This window comes from Aedes aegypti, chromosome 2 (assembly GCF_002204515.2).
Source record: "Aedes aegypti strain LVP_AGWG chromosome 2, AaegL5.0 Primary Assembly, whole genome shotgun sequence".
Classification (NCBI taxonomy): domain Eukaryota; kingdom Metazoa; phylum Arthropoda; class Insecta; order Diptera; family Culicidae; genus Aedes; species Aedes aegypti.
This window is the reverse complement of record NC_035108.1, coordinates 360,164,081-360,184,571: the sequence shown is the minus strand read 5'-3', so window position 1 is coordinate 360,184,571 and position 20,491 is coordinate 360,164,081. Positions and strand designations below refer to the sequence as shown.

Below are 20,491 nucleotides of genomic sequence, written 5' to 3'. Positions count from 1 at the left end.
AATTTTCGTTTTGGTTGCAAATGAAAGGGGACAATCATGGCTTTCTTGTGTCAAAATTTCAGACATGCCGATTTTTTTGTTTTGAAATTACTCTACGAAACACACCGTGATTTTAGTTGCGTGATGACTATTATGACACTGTATATTTCACTGCAAGAAAGTAGGCCGTTTCATGCAGATTGACCGGATGATGACTATTTCTACATGCTTTGATAATATAATATTTGCATGTTTCTATTATTTCCAATTCTTATGATCAAGATACACTCATCTCTCCCTCACTCGATATTGAAGCGATTATCGAGTTAGGGAGGTATCGAGTTCTTCTTCTTCTTCTTTCTGGCATAACGTCCCAGCTGGGACAAAGTCTGCTTCTGAGATTAGTGTTCTTATGAGCATTTCCACAGTTATTAACTGAGAGCTTTCTTTGCCGATTGACCATTTTTGCATGTGTATTAGAGTGGTTCAAAAAATCATTTTTGCTCCACACCCCTCATTCGATTCTAGATCAAATTATGAGTGTCCTGCCAAAATTTGAACTCATTTGGATGAAAACTGAGACTGCACAAGCCCTCTAAAGTTCATATGGGAATGACTATGAGAAAAGCAAGCAATTCATTCCATCAGTCATAGTGTTTGTCCATGTGCTCTTGGAGATTAGAGCTACGTTGATACTGTCAGATACATTCATCAGATACAACTTTGCCAAAGACCGTTTGCAAATCGGACCCCTCGGTATTAGTTATTGATTTATATCCAGTCACAAATTATTCAGCAGTGCTCATTTAACTTCTGAACAGGCAACATTGCTGCTTTTGGCGCGAAAGATAGCACGCACAAATCATGGCTACTATGTTTTACTGCATATATCCAGTGATGCCTGCAGAACAGCCCAATAATTATAGCTCAAGTTTTACAACTCATTCAAAAATCAATAACTAATTACCGAGGCGTCCGATTTTCAAACGGTCTTTGGCAAAGTCGTGTCTGATGAATGTATCTCACAGTACCAACGTAGCTCTAATCTCCAAGAGCACATGGACAAACACTATGACCGATTGAATGAATTGCTTGCTTTTCTCATAATTCCCATATAAACTTTAGAGGGCTTGTGCAATCTCCGATTTCATCCAAATGAGTTCAAATTTTGGGAGGACACTCAGAATTTGATCTAGAATCGAATGAGGGGTGTGGAGCAAAAACGATTTTTTGAGCCACTATAAATGTGTATATCGTGTGGCAGGTACGAAGAAATCGGGGAATCGGGAAAATTTCCTTTACGAAAAGGTCCTCGACCAGCGGGTTTCGAACCCACGACCCTCAGCATGGTCATGCTGAGTAGCTGCGCGTTTACCGCTACGGCTATCTGGGCCCCAAGTATCGAGTTACAGAACACAAAACCAGTGCAACTGTGATCCAAGAGACCATCGAGTTAGCCATGAAAACCAACTTTTACTATGATTCTCTAACTCGATATCGAGATACGGAATATCGAGTAATGGAGAGTTAACTGTAGTAGTAGTTTGAACTTCAATTGGCGTATTTTTGCAAAATTCATTAAATCTGTAGAAATACTAAGGGGTGGCCACCTTGTCACATCCTACCCTATAGAACTGAAAATTATCCCTAGCATCCATCGATAAGTTTGCATGAATGAATCCACCCACATCAAACATCAGCACGACCTTGAGAACCGTACGCGGTTCAATGATCCTCGGCTTCATCATCAATAACTGCGCTTTGTGTATGTAAAACCTACTGTATCTGTCATCATCTCGGTGTTTCCTTCGATCCACCATAATCATCATGACGCTGGAGCCCCCCTCCGGGAAAAAAACTGAAACTAACTTATCATCGTGAGATCAGCCACTTACCGGGAAAGCCCGAATCCGCATTTTGCCTTCCTTTTTCTGTGCCATTCGGCTCATTTTGGCAGCAAATTTCCTCCTATCTTCCACTTGGCACCCCTTGTTCCGACGAAAACGACGACGACGACGACGACGTGGGGAGATTCAAACAGCTGAACCTCCTCTCAGTGGCACTAGCAAAAGTGCTGCGATGAATAGTGTGCTGTGCTGCTGCTTGTGGAGAATGGTGGTAGAATGGGGAAATCTGCTCGACTTTGTCGTCGTCTGTGGACCTTCTTTGTGACGACGATTTCACTACGCAAATTTCACTCACTGGCGTTGCCTTCGATATTCACTGCACGGTTTTGTTCGATCCACTTAGTTATGGTGTTGAAGTTGGTAACGAAGGGCACAGCGATGGGGTAATCCAGATGCGTTGTCAACTTTTAACTTTTTGATATTGATTACATTCATTATTTCACTATGCCGTATAAGTAGCCCCGATTCAGTTTTGTTCTGGCGATATTTCACACCTTCACTGTTGGTCTTTTTTGCACCTAGTTCCACGGGACGATTCTCAAGAATATTAGTAATCTTTAGGCGATTGGTTGGTGGGTGTGGATCGGTAACAGACTTCTTTTAAATTAATTAACTTATTGTGCTTGATAAATACGGATAAATTGTGAGTGAAATTATGAAAAAAATCTACGTGCTTGGTGGAATTCTAACCCACGACTCTTGTATGCTAGACAAGTGCTTTACCAACTAAGCTACCAAGCCACCCCGCCAAAGTGGCTCGGTAGCTTAGTTGGTAAAGCACTCGTCTAGCATACGTTTGTGTCTGCTTAACTAAACTAAAGTTGATCCCATTCAGCGCTAAACCTACCAGAATGATCTTAATAAAATTAAAATTCATAATCTCATAAGTCATCTCATCTCATGTCAAGAACTCAATGATGTTTCATAAGATATTTTTTGAATCCGCTAATACCTTGTCACTAGTAATTTACAAATAAAAACCAAACCACAAGAAATCGGTGAAAATTTCAAAAAAATATTCTGACAAAAATCCTGGATTGCCAGATAACCGACAACCTGTTTAAGTGTTTGTTACGATCAATTTGTTACAACAAATGTTAATTGTTAAACGTTTTGTTATTGATGTGAAACAAGCTAATAATATGTGAAACTCCCGCAAGGTAATCATTTGAAATCTTACAAATGAACTTTAATTAATTTTCAAAGAAACCAAACAGTTGAACACATGTCCGAATTGCCTGAAAGTAGGCAATAAATGTATTTTTGTGCTAATAAATGTTTGCATTACAATGCTTCTCGACCCCAGTCATCAAATCGTTATACAAAGGTCGAGTATAAAATGCCCCGTACATGTTGGAATCCTAGACCGAATATTAACTATGAAGACCAAGGATTGAATCCTGAGAAAATTGAGAGAATCTCTCACGCATCGCTCTCTGTAACTATCATAATATGCAGCACATTATGAGAGACAGTTTATCGTATACTGCTACAACTTTGATCAGATCGGGGGGATAGCAGTGCATGATAAAAACCCTCTAAACAAGCACCAATCCTGGGGGACACTATTGCTATCGGAAGTTTGGGAATTGTTTATCGTGCCAGTAAAGTAAGATTTTATCATCACTCTCTCTTTGGGGCTCTCATTCGCTGTTCCTATTTATCAGACTTGTTACAACTTGCGATACAGTTGTGTTCAGAATAATTGGTTGGAACCTGTGTTGGTGTTCTTGGGTAGTGGACGCCTGTGCGGTGGTTAGTAAAAATGTTATATTTTTCGACGCCATCGTGTTACAACAGTGCTTTAAGTGACTGGTTTAGTGAAAATATGTCACGATTTATACGGGAAAAGTGAAGTGTAGTGCCTCATTCCGTATATATTTAGGAAATATAGTGAAATGTGTTTCCTAATTCATGCAGACATGGCATATTTGTGATGTCAGTGTTTTGCATACATAATGGTTCGTATTGTGTATGTGATTTTTTTTAGCTCTCTGAGATTATATTCTCAATTTCGGTGAGTATTGACTCAGATACTTTAAGTATGAGAATATTGCATTTAATTACCATCCTATGATAGGTAAGTAAATGATTACCGAGGTTTGTTTGTATACAGTTTTTCTGGGTACGTTAATCCACATGCCTATTGCGGCACCAATACGCAGCAGTAAAATATATTATTGTTAACCTTTGCAGTTCTCATGATTGCTATGAGAATACGGCAACTGATTGCACTGAACATGAAGTACTAGATTGACTGAAAATTCATTAGTGCTCTCGTTTCATTTTGAAGAGACTCTTCTCTTCTACTACACTATTCGTCAAATGAGAGATATGTTTTACGTGTTCTAGTAAGTATGTGAAATATATTCTCATCGTTCGAGCTGTGTATAGATAGTTAGATTCTTTGACCACAAATGTGTGTATTTATGTATGCAGTGAGTAGCTCAGAGAATAAAAATATCAGTGTTTCTCGAATTCAAGATTGCACCACCCTGGCTGGTCGCTGGCTTTTTATGTCTATGCATGGTAGAATGATATAGAGATAAGCTTGTGATCCGTGTAACTCAAGTTTGTGAAACACCGCACAGTATGATCGGTAGACGAACTGTCTGCAGTTTATATCGATTGTATAGACGATTTCTATGCCTATGAGCAAGAATATTCTAGCGCAAAACACATCTTGTGGACACAATGGTTGTATATGGTCGTATCCCTCAGACACACACAACTTGTGTTTGGGATGCCGTGTGTACATAATATTGTTGTACATGATTTGTGGATGAAGCTATTGAGTCAATTTGGACTGAAATCTCTCTTCACAAATCAATTTTATTTGTGAGTTTGCAACCTGATCTGAGGCTTTGAAGGCATTTCGATTTGAGATGATCATTCTTTTTATTTTCGACATCACCGATAGCTGATCGTACTACTTTCAACCGCATCGTCATCATGGCTGATCAATACGACGGTACTACTGGTAGTTTGGAACAGCAGACTGGAGTTTCTTCAATCGCATCAACTGGACATGCAGTTGGCGAAACTCAGAAAGCTGGAAATAACTTACCAAACGTACATTCGTCTGCATCTGCTAAAAATGGCAATTCCGGGTCTGTCGGTAAAGGTCAAAATTGCCTTAAAAACCAGCGAAAGAAGCACAACCGAAAGGTAGCTTCATCTGGTAATAAATTAACCTCTGATGCAGAGGCTCACAATATTCGACCTTCATTACGTCTGCAGGTAAGACTCAAGAAAGGTTTTTTCGACAACGTATTGAAGGACGAACTATTAAGGGACTTAAACATCCTCCTTTATCAGACGCCTGCAAACTCTTTCATACCTTCTTTCTTTGGTTTCGGACTCAGGTTTGGCAGGATCTGGTTTTCACCTGAAAACCAGGAAAGCCATTACTGGTTGAAGCAAAAGCTGACGGTTATCAATGAGAAAGCGGCCGATGATTTCAAGTTCATTATAGAACCTTTCGATCTTCACCAAAATAGCATTTGCTGAATCCAATTGAAGATTTGAGTGAAAATGATATTCAGAACAGATTTTCAGAATTTTCAGAACCCTTCCATTCAGGTGAATTCCTGGAGGGTTAACAAAATCAATCCAACTGAGAAGGGTCACCGCCTGTTTTTCTGCAGCATAAGTGACAGTTATTTAAATCTTCTGAAGCAGCAAAATTTTATGGTAAACTATGATTTCAAAAAAAAAATTGTTCGCTGTTCGTCGAAGAAATAGGCTCTTAGGAGCATGCAATCTTACTCAACGTCCTGATTTATTAATTCTCATTTTTCAATTGCCTGTATTTCCGATCGAAGATAGTTATCCGAATAATGCTATTCATGATAACTTTAGGGGTAGTACAGACTCCTGACGAAAAATTGTATGAAGTTTGTCACATTCAGGAGATCGAAACGACACGTGCGGCCTATCTCTATCTTTATAAAAGAAAAGCATTTCTACAAAGTTCATACTACTATTTTAGAGAATGAATAGATAAGCCAAACAAAGTTTCTCAAATATATTCAATGTTAGAGAATTAGTAAAGAGTTGGCTAAATCTATAAAACTTATTCAATAGGAAATCGATAGTTGCCAAATGCCTCACTATTGAAGACCGTAGCCACCGAATGAGAGCTTTTCCATAAAATCAGAACGACATACAGTCGACGTAACAGTTCATGCATTCTCCCTGTCCCGATTTCGATTGACCCGATTGGCGTTATTAGAACGCACGAACCGGGTCGAATTTAGTTTATACTTTAGCATGCAATTAGGGGGACACGGGGCAGTATGGACACCCTAAGGTATTTGCCTATTTTGACTGTAAAAACATGAATATTATACTGTTTTTTATGTGCAGTATGCTTTTTAAAGTTCTTGAGCATTTGTTAAACATGGTTACATAATCAGGAAAAAAATATTTTGTTTTCAAAAAAAGGTTTAAAAAAAGCTTATATTTGGTAGTCGCTATCAAGCTAGCGGGGCAAAGTGGACACCTCAATGTTTATAGGAAAATTGTCCTGCGATCGTTCTCAAAACCTCGGAAAATGAAGTACATATTCAGGAAACCATAGTGACAGGTCACTGTGCCACTGGAAGTATGATTAAAATCAATTTGCGACATTTTTCGTAGAGATGCTTTTAATATTGCCTCCAGGTTAGTTTTAATCAAGAATTGGCGATTTTCAACCAATTTGCGGTTCCACTTCATAATTATTGCATTGAATGCTAAATGTTTTTGGATAATTTTTTGTTTGAAGTTATATTTCTTCCTCTTTGAAGTGCCAGCTCTACTTTGCCACCCGGTGTCCATATTGCCCCAACAGTATAAGAAATTTCCATATAAGTTTTTCAATGTCTTAAAGTACCAGAAAAAAATCTACTATATTTTTGAATATAGCATAAATAATTGAAGATTCAATCAAGAGCTACATTATCGGTCAACTTGCAGTCATTTGCTTCTGAAACCTTATTTAGTGAGGTGTGAATGTTATAATTTTCGAACCAAATAAAATCATGCTCAATTTTTCGATTTAAAATCAATGTTTTGAACATTTTTTCTGAAATTTTAGTGGATAGTTTACTCTTCCGATAGGCAACTGAAATATTGTTTGCATTGAAAGTGTAAAAGTATTCACCTATGCAAAGATACAGGGGGTGTCCATTCTGCCCCCGGTACCCCTAAGTGGATTACGATTTCGCTCGTCACCCGTAACCGTGATTGAAAACAATATCACCAGAGAGCGCGAGCCGGAAACTTATACCGATGCCGATGTGCGATACGATGTGGTGCGCTATCCCACATACACGCATTCAGCAGTCGAAATCTTCCGTGCCTTATGCAGGGCTGGTAGCTGCCAGACAGCTAAATCAAATGACTAAAATTAGCAAAAGACTAAAAAAGGAATTCTTTACTACAAACATTAGTCCAAAATATATAGGTTAACAATATTAATGTATTTTTACAAATGTAACCTTCATTAGAAGACCCTAAGAGCTCAACAAGAGAGTTCTCTGTCCAAGTAGACATTATTTGAAGACTATTGGTCAGGTTCAGAATGATATGTATCGTTTCTGCAACATGGAACGCGAAACATCAGAACATCTGCTCTGCAGTCGTAGTGCTTTATGCAAGGGTAGATTCAAATTTCTGAACAAGGGTTATTTACGAACAAGCGAAATCTCAGTAAGGTTATGGGTTTTATCAACTCTATTTTGCCTGTTTGGGAAAAGACGCGTCAAAGTGCTTAAGCTGATCATTGCATTAATAGTGGATAGTTTTTATACTTCCAATGATGCGAATTGCAGAACGGGTCATGCCACAAAAGTTCAATTCATTGGACGCAGTGGCTCAACCAGTGAATCAAATTGTTATCAAAACAGACGAAAACCAACAACAAAACAAGCGCGCTCACAACCATCTGTCTCAACTTTTGCGGGATATAATCAAAAGAAAAAAATTCATGACAATAACAGGAGGCAACATTGTCGCAACCTTTTCAAATTGTGATTAATCAGTTTATTTTAAACACAAAATCAAATTAGTTTTATGGTTGCTGTTCGATAATTTGACAATGTTTACCAATACGGAGAAAGTTCTCGAAAATTGCATTGCGAACCTATAAAATCGCTGCACAGGCAAAATCAGTTAGGGGTCATGCACAAATTACGTCACGCTCCAAGGGGGGAGGGGATCAAGCCAAGCGTGACAAGCCTTACAAAATGTTCGAAGAACTCATACAAAAAACGTGACGAGGGGGTCGAAAAAGTCGAAATTTAGCGTGACATAATTTGTGTACCATCCCTTAGGCTATTTTATCGGAAATTTCATATAGTATTGATCTTTCGATCGACATATTCATTTCAAGTTGTATCCCATACGCTCCACATGCTTAACGGGTCGAGTGTGTAACTTCAACCTTATGTATTTTACAAAGATTCGTGATCGATGAAATTATATGCACATTAAATGTACAGTATAGGCTGAGATACAAGTATTGTATATAACCTTCACTATAAAGTTAAGGTTGTATATCATATATAGGTAGTACCATTTTCATGTCAAAGCAGTAGTACAAAGAGTGCTAAGTACAAATTCACATGTTTTCAGGGCAGAGCTTGAATTCTTGGTAATTATGCCAATTTTAACTATATTTTTGTCTCTAACAATATTTATCTTCCAGATAATCTTTAATCAAACCGGAAATGACCAGATACAAAGGTGCGCTGGGTAATCCTTTAACCAACACATTTTTCAAACCAGATCGATAGCCAATCCTCAAGGATGTTGTAGGTCGACAATGCATTTCGTAAGTAAATCAATTTTATTCTTAGCCCTTGTTACCACAAAACTATTTAAAATATTTTTTGTAGTAGAAACTGCAACCACTTAACCGCTGGATAAGCTTTCAACTCACAATTTTTTAAAAAGCGGATCGAGTTCTCCCGAAACTATTTATTTACATTGAAAAATTTTATTACACAGCATGGAAATGAGCAAATTAAAATATAAATTTGAAAATTCTGAAAAATAAAGTTCTGGGTATATTTTCATAGAACACTAATTAAAATTATATGTGAAGCAAAATCAAACTTCACCTTTGATTACTAATATTTATGACAAAAGCATTTTTTTCCACATCAACTAGTTGAAATTATATTTACGGCCATAAACCAAATTGCATTATGCCAAACGGGGTAGACCTAGGTGCACGTAATTTGAAACAATGGTACAAATGTACAAAAACAGCAATGGTTAAAATCTGGGTTCGCTACCAGCCTTGCTCATTGAATTCATTACCCGTCCTGTTTTTTTTTCAAAACGTTTGTTTCCATGGTTTGATAAAAAGTGTAAACTAACAAGTTATCGTTTCGAATAAATAAAAAAAAACTGTAAATTAGAATAACACAATCAGTAAACATCATTCCTTCTCCATGATTATGCGACTTCGTTGCAACGAGAAGGCTTTCGAAGTGGACATTAGTACTATTGGGGAAGATCTTATGAATCTTTTAGGAGACTGTAATTTATGTTCAATCCTAAAGTTACACTAAGCTAATTTTACTCTTTATTATTCACTATATTAATGACGATTCTATAACATTCTCGAGAAAACCATTCCCCCGAAAACAGTTCCCAAGAATTCCCCAAAATGAACCATTTCTAAAAAAACTGTATACCTACTTCAAAGTTTTAAAAAATCTAGTTGAAAATATTTGTTTGTAACTCCATACAAATTTCAAAAGACATTTTCAAGCAGTGATGCATTTCGAACTGAACGCGAGCCAAAAGTGAACTGAACGCGTTCCAATTTTGCACGAGAACGCAGCAAACATTGAACTCTCGAGCAAGATTCTGTCACTGCTCATGAACGGCCCGTTCAATTCAAAATGCACAATGAAGCATAAAACTCGAATAAGCTACATCGATCTGTACGGAATTCAACTCATTCAAAATGTATGGAACCTAAAACGTTCCATAATATCTTTCGCAAATCTTTTGCATTGAAATATGTTGTGCATCTGTCATAATATCAATGTTCATTGCGCGTTCAATTTTCAGCTCCCACGGGTTCAAATTTTTGAACTGATCAATGTTCAAGCCTACTTGATCCCTCGTTCAAAAATTTGAACTGGAACGCAAACTGAACGCGTTCAAATGCAACACTGTTTTCAAGTACAAGAAAGCCATTCGAAGTATCATATTTTACATCTTCGAATTGATTAGCTAGATTCGAGAAATTGTTGAAAAGGCAAAAACCAGGACTAATGTCTTGAAGGACAATTGAACTTAATGAAAGGCGATTTAAATTGAAACTATGACCTATTTTGTTTTAAAGTGTTGGTTTGTATAAGGTACACCGGGTGAAACGGGTGGGGCAAGATGGAATGCAAAGTTTTGTGTATGATGCCAACAAATTTTAGTGGATTTTTCTTCCCTAAAAGTAAGTTTCACCTGTTAGCTTAATGTTTCTGTAATTGAATTTCTCATCATTATTAAATTTCACTACGATACCTTGCCATTTTATCTTACCCCAGCCGTTTCAACGGTGTACCTATCTTAAAAACTATACAAAGGATACAGAAAAGTTGATAGCCATAAAACATATATATATATTAATACGTATAATTAGTAAACTCACAACATAACCTTAAAAAAACAATTTCGGTCATATCGTACCAAAAAATGACTTCAAAACTTATTTGACTTAAAATGATTATGCGTTCTATGTGGATATCAACCTATCCATATATTGAGTGAATTGGGAATATAGAGAACTGCACTAATGTGCATTATTTCTTAACAGTTATCTGTCCGCGATTGCCATAAATGATAAAAAAACGGAGCATTTCACTTCTCTTTTTTACGACATATATATTAGCTTGGTACCGGCTAGTTATTATTTTACATTTGTTATTTCAGGCGGAAGAAAATTCGTAGTTCATCGCATACATGAACTCCGAAAAATAAACTTTTGGCGAAATTCTTGTTCATGAAGAACTTACTGTTCAACATTTATTTTGAAGTAGGGGTACAAAAGGAATTACATAGTTGATGATTTGTTCTATCAAATTTGTGGAATGAATCGATGAAACGGATGAAACATTTTCGGTTGTAGACAACATTGTGGCAGATTTATTAAAAAAAATCGTAGAGGAATTTCCGAATATCCTGGCAAAACTCGAAAACAAGCATAAAGAAGAAACCCAGGCTAAATTTGTTGCAGAATTTCTGCAAGATCAAAGCCTTTTTTCTCTATAAACAATTAATTACTCCAGAACACATTGACGAACTCGACAGAAATCTAATTAGAATGTTGTGCATAAATAATTAGAAAATAATTTCCATGCGTACTGTAGATATTTACATTTTAACTAAACGTTTCAGTAAACGAATTATTGAAAATCACCGACTCGACATCTCGCTTATCTGATCTTCGACCCTGAAAAAGGCTATTTTTATAGAATTAGACTATAAAGCAAACAGTTAAGATTGAAATCGTTCTTCTTGAAAAATCTCTTTTTATCAAATGCATATTTTTTGCTCAAATTCGTGAACAGGTGTAATTGCCCTAGCGCCAATATTGATTACTTATTATTCTCCAACAATCTTCAAGCATCTTGTTTTGAAACAGTTGACCAAGGGCATGGAAAAAAACAGTATCAAGGTTTAATGGAAAATGTATAGCTTATTTGTTGGAATTATTTCTGAAATGATCCCTAGCCACGTTAGTACTCGCCTTTGAAGTCTTTGAAGGAGTTTTTATGTAAATTACTGCAGAAAGTTCACTAGTTATGTATTCAGCAGGTCTGACAGATAATGTTTCTGGTTTTCGATTATATTTATTCAATTTTTGGCCCAGAAAACTCAATCGCATTCTAAGTTTTGCTAGAGTCTTCTCAATTTAATCAGGAACCTCTATCGTTCTTCATGGTATTATGATTTCCTAATCACACTATACTTGTAATTGTAACTGTAATTTTATTGATCACGGTATCCTATCTTTATTAGGACTTGTCTTATACTTATACTTGTCTTTATAATAACAAATATATATTTCTTCTTGTTTGAGTTTGACCCAGCCTTCAATTCCATTATTATCAGATCACGAAAATAGTGATTTTAGAGACCGTTTTTCTGGAAAAAAAAAGACTTCTTGTTGCAAATAGTAACTTTTTAGTGACCAGGTCGAAAAAAGTGAACAAGTCACTAAAAACTGTTTCAATACCATGTCTGTATTTTTTAAATTTTGTTCTTCAATGAAAAACGATCAAAAACATCCATGGATGACAATCTATAGAATCAGTTCAAAATTCATGTGAAAAAAGAATGTTACATATTATCAAATTGTATTGATTTATGAAAGGCCACTTTTTTGTCTCCAAGATATATATTTTAGACTATTCTAGCATTTTTTTTTTATAGAATTTGCCTCATATTTTGCACATTTGTTGCGTACATGTACAACTTAGATATATGCAAGAATTATCGAAATCTATCAAAAATTATTAAAGCTACGAATCCTCAAAGTTGAAGGATGTGGAAATAATGTCAAAAGAAGCCCCGTTTGCGGAACTTGTTTCACATCAACAATTTCAGGAAGAGCTACACTATTTAAAGGCCTTTAAATAGATTGTTGTCAACAAATACCTATTGTGATGTAATTGATATAACAATGAACAAAGACATTTCTCTCTAGACAGTCTAGATAAGTTTTCAACAAATTGTAATTCTAATTGTACCTGTAGAGGTCTACGAAATTTTGGACAACAATGAATAAATAAATATCATCAGTTCATGAACATAATTACAATTACCCTGAAAAAAGTGAGTGGTTGCAAATAGTGACCAGATCGAAAATAGTGACCAAGTCACTAAAATTTAACTCGCTACCAGCCCTGCTGATGGTGGTGATTGCCTGCTTCTAGCCAACAAGCTCGTAGACGTGTAACCTCGACAGCAAACCTCGATTTTCAAGGCGATTCCAAAGATTGAGACTGTTCGTATAGACGGCTCTCCTCAAGCCCGAGCAGCGATGGATGACGTCGCTCAATCAAGCAAGCCTTCGTCTGACCCCGACTGGGAGCCCAAAAAAGAAGCAGCACAAAGCTTGGGGGTTGCAAGAGGTGTCTCTCGGTCTAACAAACGACACATTCAAGGTTTTAGCAATATTTATGTCATGACAAAGACCATCTAGCAAATAATAGGTAACAATCAGGCGTGAAGAATGCATTGACCAGCTCCACAAGCCATATAAATTGAACAATCTTGATATGCTTATTGAACACTTTTGTGAGCACTTCCGGAAGTTTTGATCCACACCGGTCTATCCGTCGTATCCTATTGATGCAGCGCCGGAATCCTTTTTCCCAATGACGATGATAATAATCGGGATTTGAACACCAAAGCAGACACAAACACAAGCAAAGAAGACACAAAAAATAAAAGTACTCTCTCCCCTCCCACCAACCAATCCGCAGAAAACCCCAAGAGACGATCCGTAAAAAAAGGAAACTAAAATATGAGCACCCGATTTTCACTGACCGATTTGGGGTCCGAAACGGAACGACCCCCAGTCCAACGTATCCGCAAACGCTTCACCGTGACACGGTCCGACGAAATTCACCGCGAAAGGCGCATTTTCCGCACGGTTTCAACGCAAAAATTCCAAACGAAACACCCGAATAAAACTGGACTGCGGTTGAGCACTTGCGACGTTTTCCCGTAATGGCGACTACCATGTTTTTTTCGTCGCCTCTTTGCTCGTTCGTGGCTCAATTTTCCGGTAGCTTCTTTGTTGATGTTGATGCAAGCGTTTTTTGACGTGTTGACTCGAAACGTCAATGATCGTCATTGATTTCGCTGCGGTGATTTTTCGATTGCTTCTAGGGGAACGCGGAGAAAAACGCGCTTTAGGTGGTTTTATTTTTCAAATAGGATAAAAACTCGAATAAAAAGGTACCATTCTGTGAATGAAATCATGAATGTACAATAGACTGATGCAACTTTTGATGTTTTAGCTCCCCTATGCTTAAGGGGGCAGGATCCGTCATTGATTTCAGAATTTTCAAAACAGTTGTTTCATTCAAAATCAAGAAAATTCACAGGTAAAAGTGTTCACTATATTCTATTCTCCAACCGATACACAGTGAACAAATTTTCATCGAATAATTCTCGCGTAACTTTTCAAAACGTCCTAAGTAACAAATGTAAACAAATCGAGATTATCATTATAAATCATTTGCGTTGCACCACTTAGCAGCACACTAGAACACTCGTTCTGATATATTAACAACAAATTAATCTATTAAAAGCTTAACAAAATGACCAATGTTCAAAACTGCATCGCTTTTGATCAATTGTTACATTGGACCTTTGATCAGAGAACCAACCACATGTCCTATGTAGCATTTATGAATAAACACGATTCTAATGTTACATTGGACATTCCTGAATAAAGCTTTGGAATGGAGTTTAAAAGGTAGAATGATTTGTAGAAGCGTGTCTGAGACACTACTTAGATGTATAGAATGCAATAATAACTGCTTCTCAATCATTTCAGTCGATATGTTCAGAGTCGCACTGCCTCGCAAAATTGAAAACGCTCAAGTGACAAAAAAAGAATGAGGTACACAAAACTGTATTTTGGTCTTTTTGCCAAACCATGTTTTACCGTTTCGCTGGATTGGATCAGCTGCAACTTCTCTTTTCATATTATTAGCGCATTGCGTGCATATAGGGGAATGATATTGAGCATCATGATGTCATTGAATCAATCTGATTCAGATGCATGGTCGATCAAGCATATAAACAGGGTTGCCATTATGCCAGATTAATCTGGCACTGCAAGACTTTTAATCAAGGAAAAGACAAAAAGACAAACTACTTATTTTGCAAGACTTTTTCAAATTCTGCCAGACTTTACAAACCGACGGGTAGCCATACTTACTTTAACTACGCAGGATTTAGAATTTCTCTTCTGATTGGTATACTCGCTTTTCAAAACAATATTTTGATGAAAACCTGTTGTGTAAAATTAAGCAAATTGGTACAATAGTTTTTGAGTAATGAGTATACATGTGTTTGGTTTCACTCTGACTGTAAAGAGATCTTAAAAATTTCGAAAAACACCATTTTGTAATTTTTAGTTTCCTTGAAGGTAACTCAACAAATCTTCATGATTTTTTTGAGAGAATCTCCTTAAAACCTGACATTGTTTTGCCCATGTATTTTTTTTTTGTTTTGATAAATTGAGTAAAAACAAAATGGTGGCCAAAGGAGTTTCGGAATATTTTTTAAACCAAGTAACCAATGATTCAATATCGATACCGATTTCAAAAACAATAGAGTTGTTTAGAACTGCTAAACTATTTAAATACAAAAAAGTCATCGTGAATAAAATATTGTTTTGTGGTAGAAAAATGATAAGGGCAGTAGAGAGGTTATTCTAGTGACTTTGATTATTATGCGATGGTATTTTTGCATTTAGACTCTTCTATTCATTGAAAAAATGACGAAGCTTAAACTGTGTCCAGATCAACTCTACTAGAGTGCAGTTCTCATTTATAAATTTGATATAGAGTTTTGAAAACAGACATGGTGAAACTTTCTCAGGGATTATTCGTTTTGACTTTTATTTTGTACAATCATAAGAATCTATGTGCCTGAATGTAAATGTACATAAAGGACTTATTTGATAAATACCATGGCTGAATTACTATAATGTTTTCCAATACAGACTTAAACATTAAAAAAGGCCATGTTTTAGTGCTGATGTGAATTTATATTTTTTTTTTCTATGTTGTATATTTTTTTTTGTTACCGTCGAAATTCGAGTCTAGCAGTATACCTGCACAATGGTGTCTGCCAGACTTTGCAAGACTTTTTATTTTGAACTCGCCAGACATTTTCAAAAATCTAGTGGCAACCCTGCATATAAATATGCTTCCCGGCAGCAACACGACCAACGTACATGCACGACTTGCTCACACATATTTGCAGAGCGATCAATCACCGAAGAGAGGAGAAGCTGTATGTATTTGTTAGGCGTGGGCTCCTTTCTCGAGTTCCTACAACAAGATGGACGGCGTCGTCATCGTCATCATTCCCCACCGCAATTACTTGTTTCAACCGATGGCTGGTGCTGATTGCAACACAGCCGTCACCACCACCACGTCATGCAGTGGGAAACTCACACATGATCATGTGGACGAAACCGTCATAAAAACGGGGGAAGATTGAGGGAGAATCAGTGAGAGAGCAAAATGTCCTACATACAGCTCAACGTTTCCCCTCCTTCTGTTGTTACATAGGACACATAGACGGAGGGGAAGAAGTGACGTCGTGGGATTGAATGAATCAAAACAAAGCACAGGTGGTGTCTCCGATTAGCACACCGCAACAAAATGTCGATATTTTCAGAGTCGCTCTGCCTCGCAATATTGAATACGCTTAAATAACAAAAAGAGAACGAGGTACAAAAAAAAGTGTATTTTGGTCTTTTTGCCAAATCATGTTTTAGACTTACGCTGGATTGGATCAGCATTCGCTTAGCTGCCAGTTCTCTTTTCATGTTATCAGCGTATTGAGTGCATGTAGGGAAATGATATTCAGCATCATGATCTTATTGTATCAATCCGATTCAGACCCATGGTGGATGAAGCATATACATATGCTTCACGGCAGCAACACGAGCAACGTGCATGCGCGACTTGCGCACATATATTTGCAGAGCAATCATTCACCGAAGAGCGGAGAAGCTGTATGTATTTGTTTAGCATTGGTTTCCTACAATACAATCGACGGCGCCGTCATCGTCATCATTTTCCACCGCTATTTCTTGTTTGCGCCGACGGCTGGTGCCGAATGCAACACAGTCGTCACCACCCGTCGTGCAGTGGGTAACTCACACACGAACAAGTGTGGGCGAAACCAGCATTGAAACGGGGGGAATATTTAGAGAGAAACAGCGAGAAAGCAAAAAGTCCCAAATACAGCTCAACGTTTCCCCTCCTTCTGTTGTTAAATAGGACACATAGACGGAGGGGAAAAAGTGACGGCGTGGCATTGAATGAATCAAATTGTTGTTGTTCGTGAGAGACTTTAACCCGAAGGTCATTCGTCCCTTCTTCGAATGAATCAAAACAAAGCACAGCTGGTGCCTGCGATTATCACACCGCAACAAAATGAGCAGTTCAACTTGAATGTTAAAGCAGTTCAACGCACGTGGATACAAAATGAAATAAAACATGCTTGTTTTGTGCTCAAATCAAAATGTCCGATGTTACTATAACTGAAACAAAACGACCGAAATAAATGTCCAATGTAACAATTGTTGAAACAGAACGACCTATGTGATTTATCCTATATACATATTTTTGGTCAAAACGTCCTATCTGATGTTTTTATAGATTTCAGTGTAATTTCCAAATAAATTGACAAAATTTCATTTCATACGTTGAACTCTATTACACTGCTTCCCTCTACAAGCAACACAGTGGGGAAAAATTGTTTCATTTTGATACAGTTTCAAAATATATGTTCACAACCTTCAAGCTCGATTTACTCGAAATGTGTGAATTGTTAGATAGGCCGTTTTGAAAAGTTACGCGAGAATTATTAGTTTTGAACAGAAAAACTGCCTTTGAAGTTTCGATGATGACGATGATTACGATGACGGAGCGTTGAACGTTAAATGATGGCCATCAGTACCCGGATAAAAACGTATCATTCAGTGAATGGAATAAACCATTAATGTACAATATAACGTATTGGATACAATACAGCGTATTGTAATTGAATGTCGAAGCAATATTATTCTTGTTTGGATAAACAATTCAAAAACAATATAATATATTGTAACAGAACATTGTATTGTTTTTAATTGGTTTTATACCTTACAATTTTGGTCAAATTCCTATTTTTGAGTAAAACAACTGTTGCTTTTTTCTATGTAGCTTTGCTGAAAGAAATAAACAAAACAAGTTCAGAAAGCAAGAAATGTAGAGTGAAAAATATTCAAAAAGTAAAAATAAGTAGTTTTTTAGAAGTCACTTGACATTAGCTGTAACGACGAATGCAATCATGATACAGTTCGTTGAATTGTTTTTGTATTGTACAACAATACACGAATTGCTAATCAAGACAATACATGAACAATATATCGTATTGTATTTTCAAAATGTTTGTATGAGAAAATATCTATATTTGTATTGTTACGATACTTAACCACCCATACATTATATTGCCAAAATCTCATATACAATACAGTGAACTGTTCAAAACAATATATTTTACTGTAATTGTATTGTCATTGTACAATATACTGTATTGTATTTCCAATATATTGAATGGTACTGTTGCAATACGCTATATTGTTTTTGTATTGTATTTTTTATCCGGGTATCCTCTCAAAGGGCCTGTTCGCAAATTTCATAACGCTGAAGGGGGTGGGTGAGTGTCCTCAAAATGTTACAGCTCATACAAACTTCGTAGAATATTCATACAAAAAGCGTTACAAGGGGGTGGGTGGGTGTTAAAAATGGTCATTTAGCGTTATGAAATTTGTGAATGTACCCAAATTTTGAAATGATTCGAAAGAAATTTGACATTTGAAGATATAATTTCCATACAATGGAAAAGACTAACATTTTTGATTCGGCCCCCTATCTCTGCTCATAATATTCTGTGGAAAAGTTCTCTAACTCTTCCATAGTGAAATCTTCCCAGCTACCTACAACTTTGCCGAAGACCACATTTCAATTTGACGTCTGTATAAATTGTTATTCACCATTATACAGTGGGTTTGCATTTTACATTTGCATTGAATTATCATTTCAGCATGGTTTAGAGTTTGAAATTTATAATAAGTTACCGCGGGGCAAGTGGGTAAATGGGGTAAGTGAAAATATCGGTATATACTTATGTGAATTAACGTTTTAAACTCATGCGTAAACTTTTGAGGCCATTGAGAACATTACAATAGGTAAGTGTTCGAGCGCGAACTATGCACGGTATCGAAGGGCTTTCTTCGCTGCCTTTGGCAGCCACCGAAAAGTGTTGAAGTCCGGCAAAACACACGTGAACTAGCTGACCGAGGGCTTGAGTCGCTACAAGCCACTTGGGTTCCAGAACACCACCACGCTTTCTTCACTAAAGCTCGTCCACCTTTTCACTAAGGTCGGACCGAGGCACACAACACGAAAACCAACACAACTAGCGTTGGGCGATTTTGAATCGATGTTCCGAAAATCGATGTTTGTTTTCCGATTAATCGATTTTTTTAATCGATGTTTGGAGCACCTAAAATCTGATGAATCGATTTTCTTCATTCGATTCCTTGATTCGATTTATTTTGTTGAAATCGTTGAATATTTTTTAATAAGTTTGTGAAAAAAAACTATTTTGAATTAATCTTGAAGTAGTAAATTTGGTCGATTGATTTTCGAAACTGATTTGATTGAAAGATGTTGAAATCGATTGCAAATGCATTTGGTCTCATTTCAAGCTTCATAAAGGTCAGTTTTCATCCGATTCGAATCGATTCGAAAACATCGATTCAAAGGATTCGATTAAATCGGTGAATCGATTCGGCAGTTCAAATGTGAATCGATTCAGTAACATCGATGTTCTGCAGAGGCGTCGCGTGGCCTCATTGTCAACCTGTGCACTTCTAAATTAGATCATTTTATTTTTGTCATTATTAGGTATACCGCGGATTCTAAATATTTTTAATAAAAATGTGTGTTCAAATATAATTTTCTTCTAATTTATCAGTTGTTTGAAAACTCTTAAGATAACATATGCTATTCGGGTTGTTCAGTTTGATTTATCAATTAAACCAATAGTTTTTCTATTTTACCAATTTTTCATGATTATGGGCAAATTTCAAATTTGAACATAAAAATAATTCTAATTATGCGGGTCATAAGTAACGATTTCAGCAGCACTGACGAATAGAATAACTGTTCAGTAACGATCAGTATTTTTTTTATTTCAATTAAAAAATTAACACTTTCTAAGTACATCTTGAAGAAAAGTCAAAATGTGTTTTCACATTTCAGTTGTGAAAAGTAAATAAATAAATAAGATACTCACACATTATTTACATTTTTGATCATCTTAGAAATTGAAAATAAATGTTTGAGCTGTCAAACATACTTCAGATTTTATTATTTTCTTCTTGCTTTGTATGAAAAATATAGTAAAATTTGTATTTTGAAAATTGACCATACTTTTTTTGTATCAAACTAATGAAACAAAAATATTTCAGGGTGTTTTTTTTGAAGATTGTGATTACATAATAGTAGCATTCCTAACTATAGGTCGCTTTGTTTCTATTCGCCCTACTTCTTCTGTTTACCCCGTTTTAGGAAATCTTAAAAAAAAACAATATCGGTTTCATCGTGTAGGGTCCATAGTGGCAGTATGGTCCACCTAGGTGAAGGTTCTTGAAAAGCATAGAAACACAATATAATTTAATCGTTCCATACGCTTAATTTGTAGTTTGAAGTATCTTTTTTCATACCATAGTTGTGTTTTGTAAAAAAGATTACTTAGAATTTCGTTAAGACTTTTTTTTTAAAAACAATATTGTG

At 36.4% G+C, this 20,491-nt stretch overlaps 1 protein-coding gene across 7 annotated transcripts in view; it reads right to left on the bottom strand.

Annotated features, from left to right (window-relative positions):
- LOC5568867 (cullin-3) overlaps window positions 1–13,646 on the bottom strand; it is a 30,705-nt gene extending 17,059 nt beyond the window's left edge. Inside the window, exons 1-3 of one of the 7 annotated variants that reach the window (XM_021846459.1) lie at window positions 13,440–13,646; window positions 2,734–2,845; window positions 1,875–2,404 (exon numbers count right to left, since the gene is read on the bottom strand). In XM_021846459.1, the coding sequence (XP_021702151.1) occupies window positions 1,875–1,928 (54 nt within the window). In that variant the 5' untranslated portion in view covers window positions 1,929–2,404; window positions 2,734–2,845; window positions 13,440–13,646. Of the gene's footprint in view, window positions 1–1,874; window positions 2,424–2,733; window positions 2,846–13,424 lie in introns of all 7 variants that reach the window. The other 6 variants (XM_021846457.1, XM_021846458.1, XM_021846456.1 and 3 more) reach the window with 6 other exon arrangements.
- Between the last annotated feature and the right edge of the window lie 6,845 nt (window positions 13,647–20,491).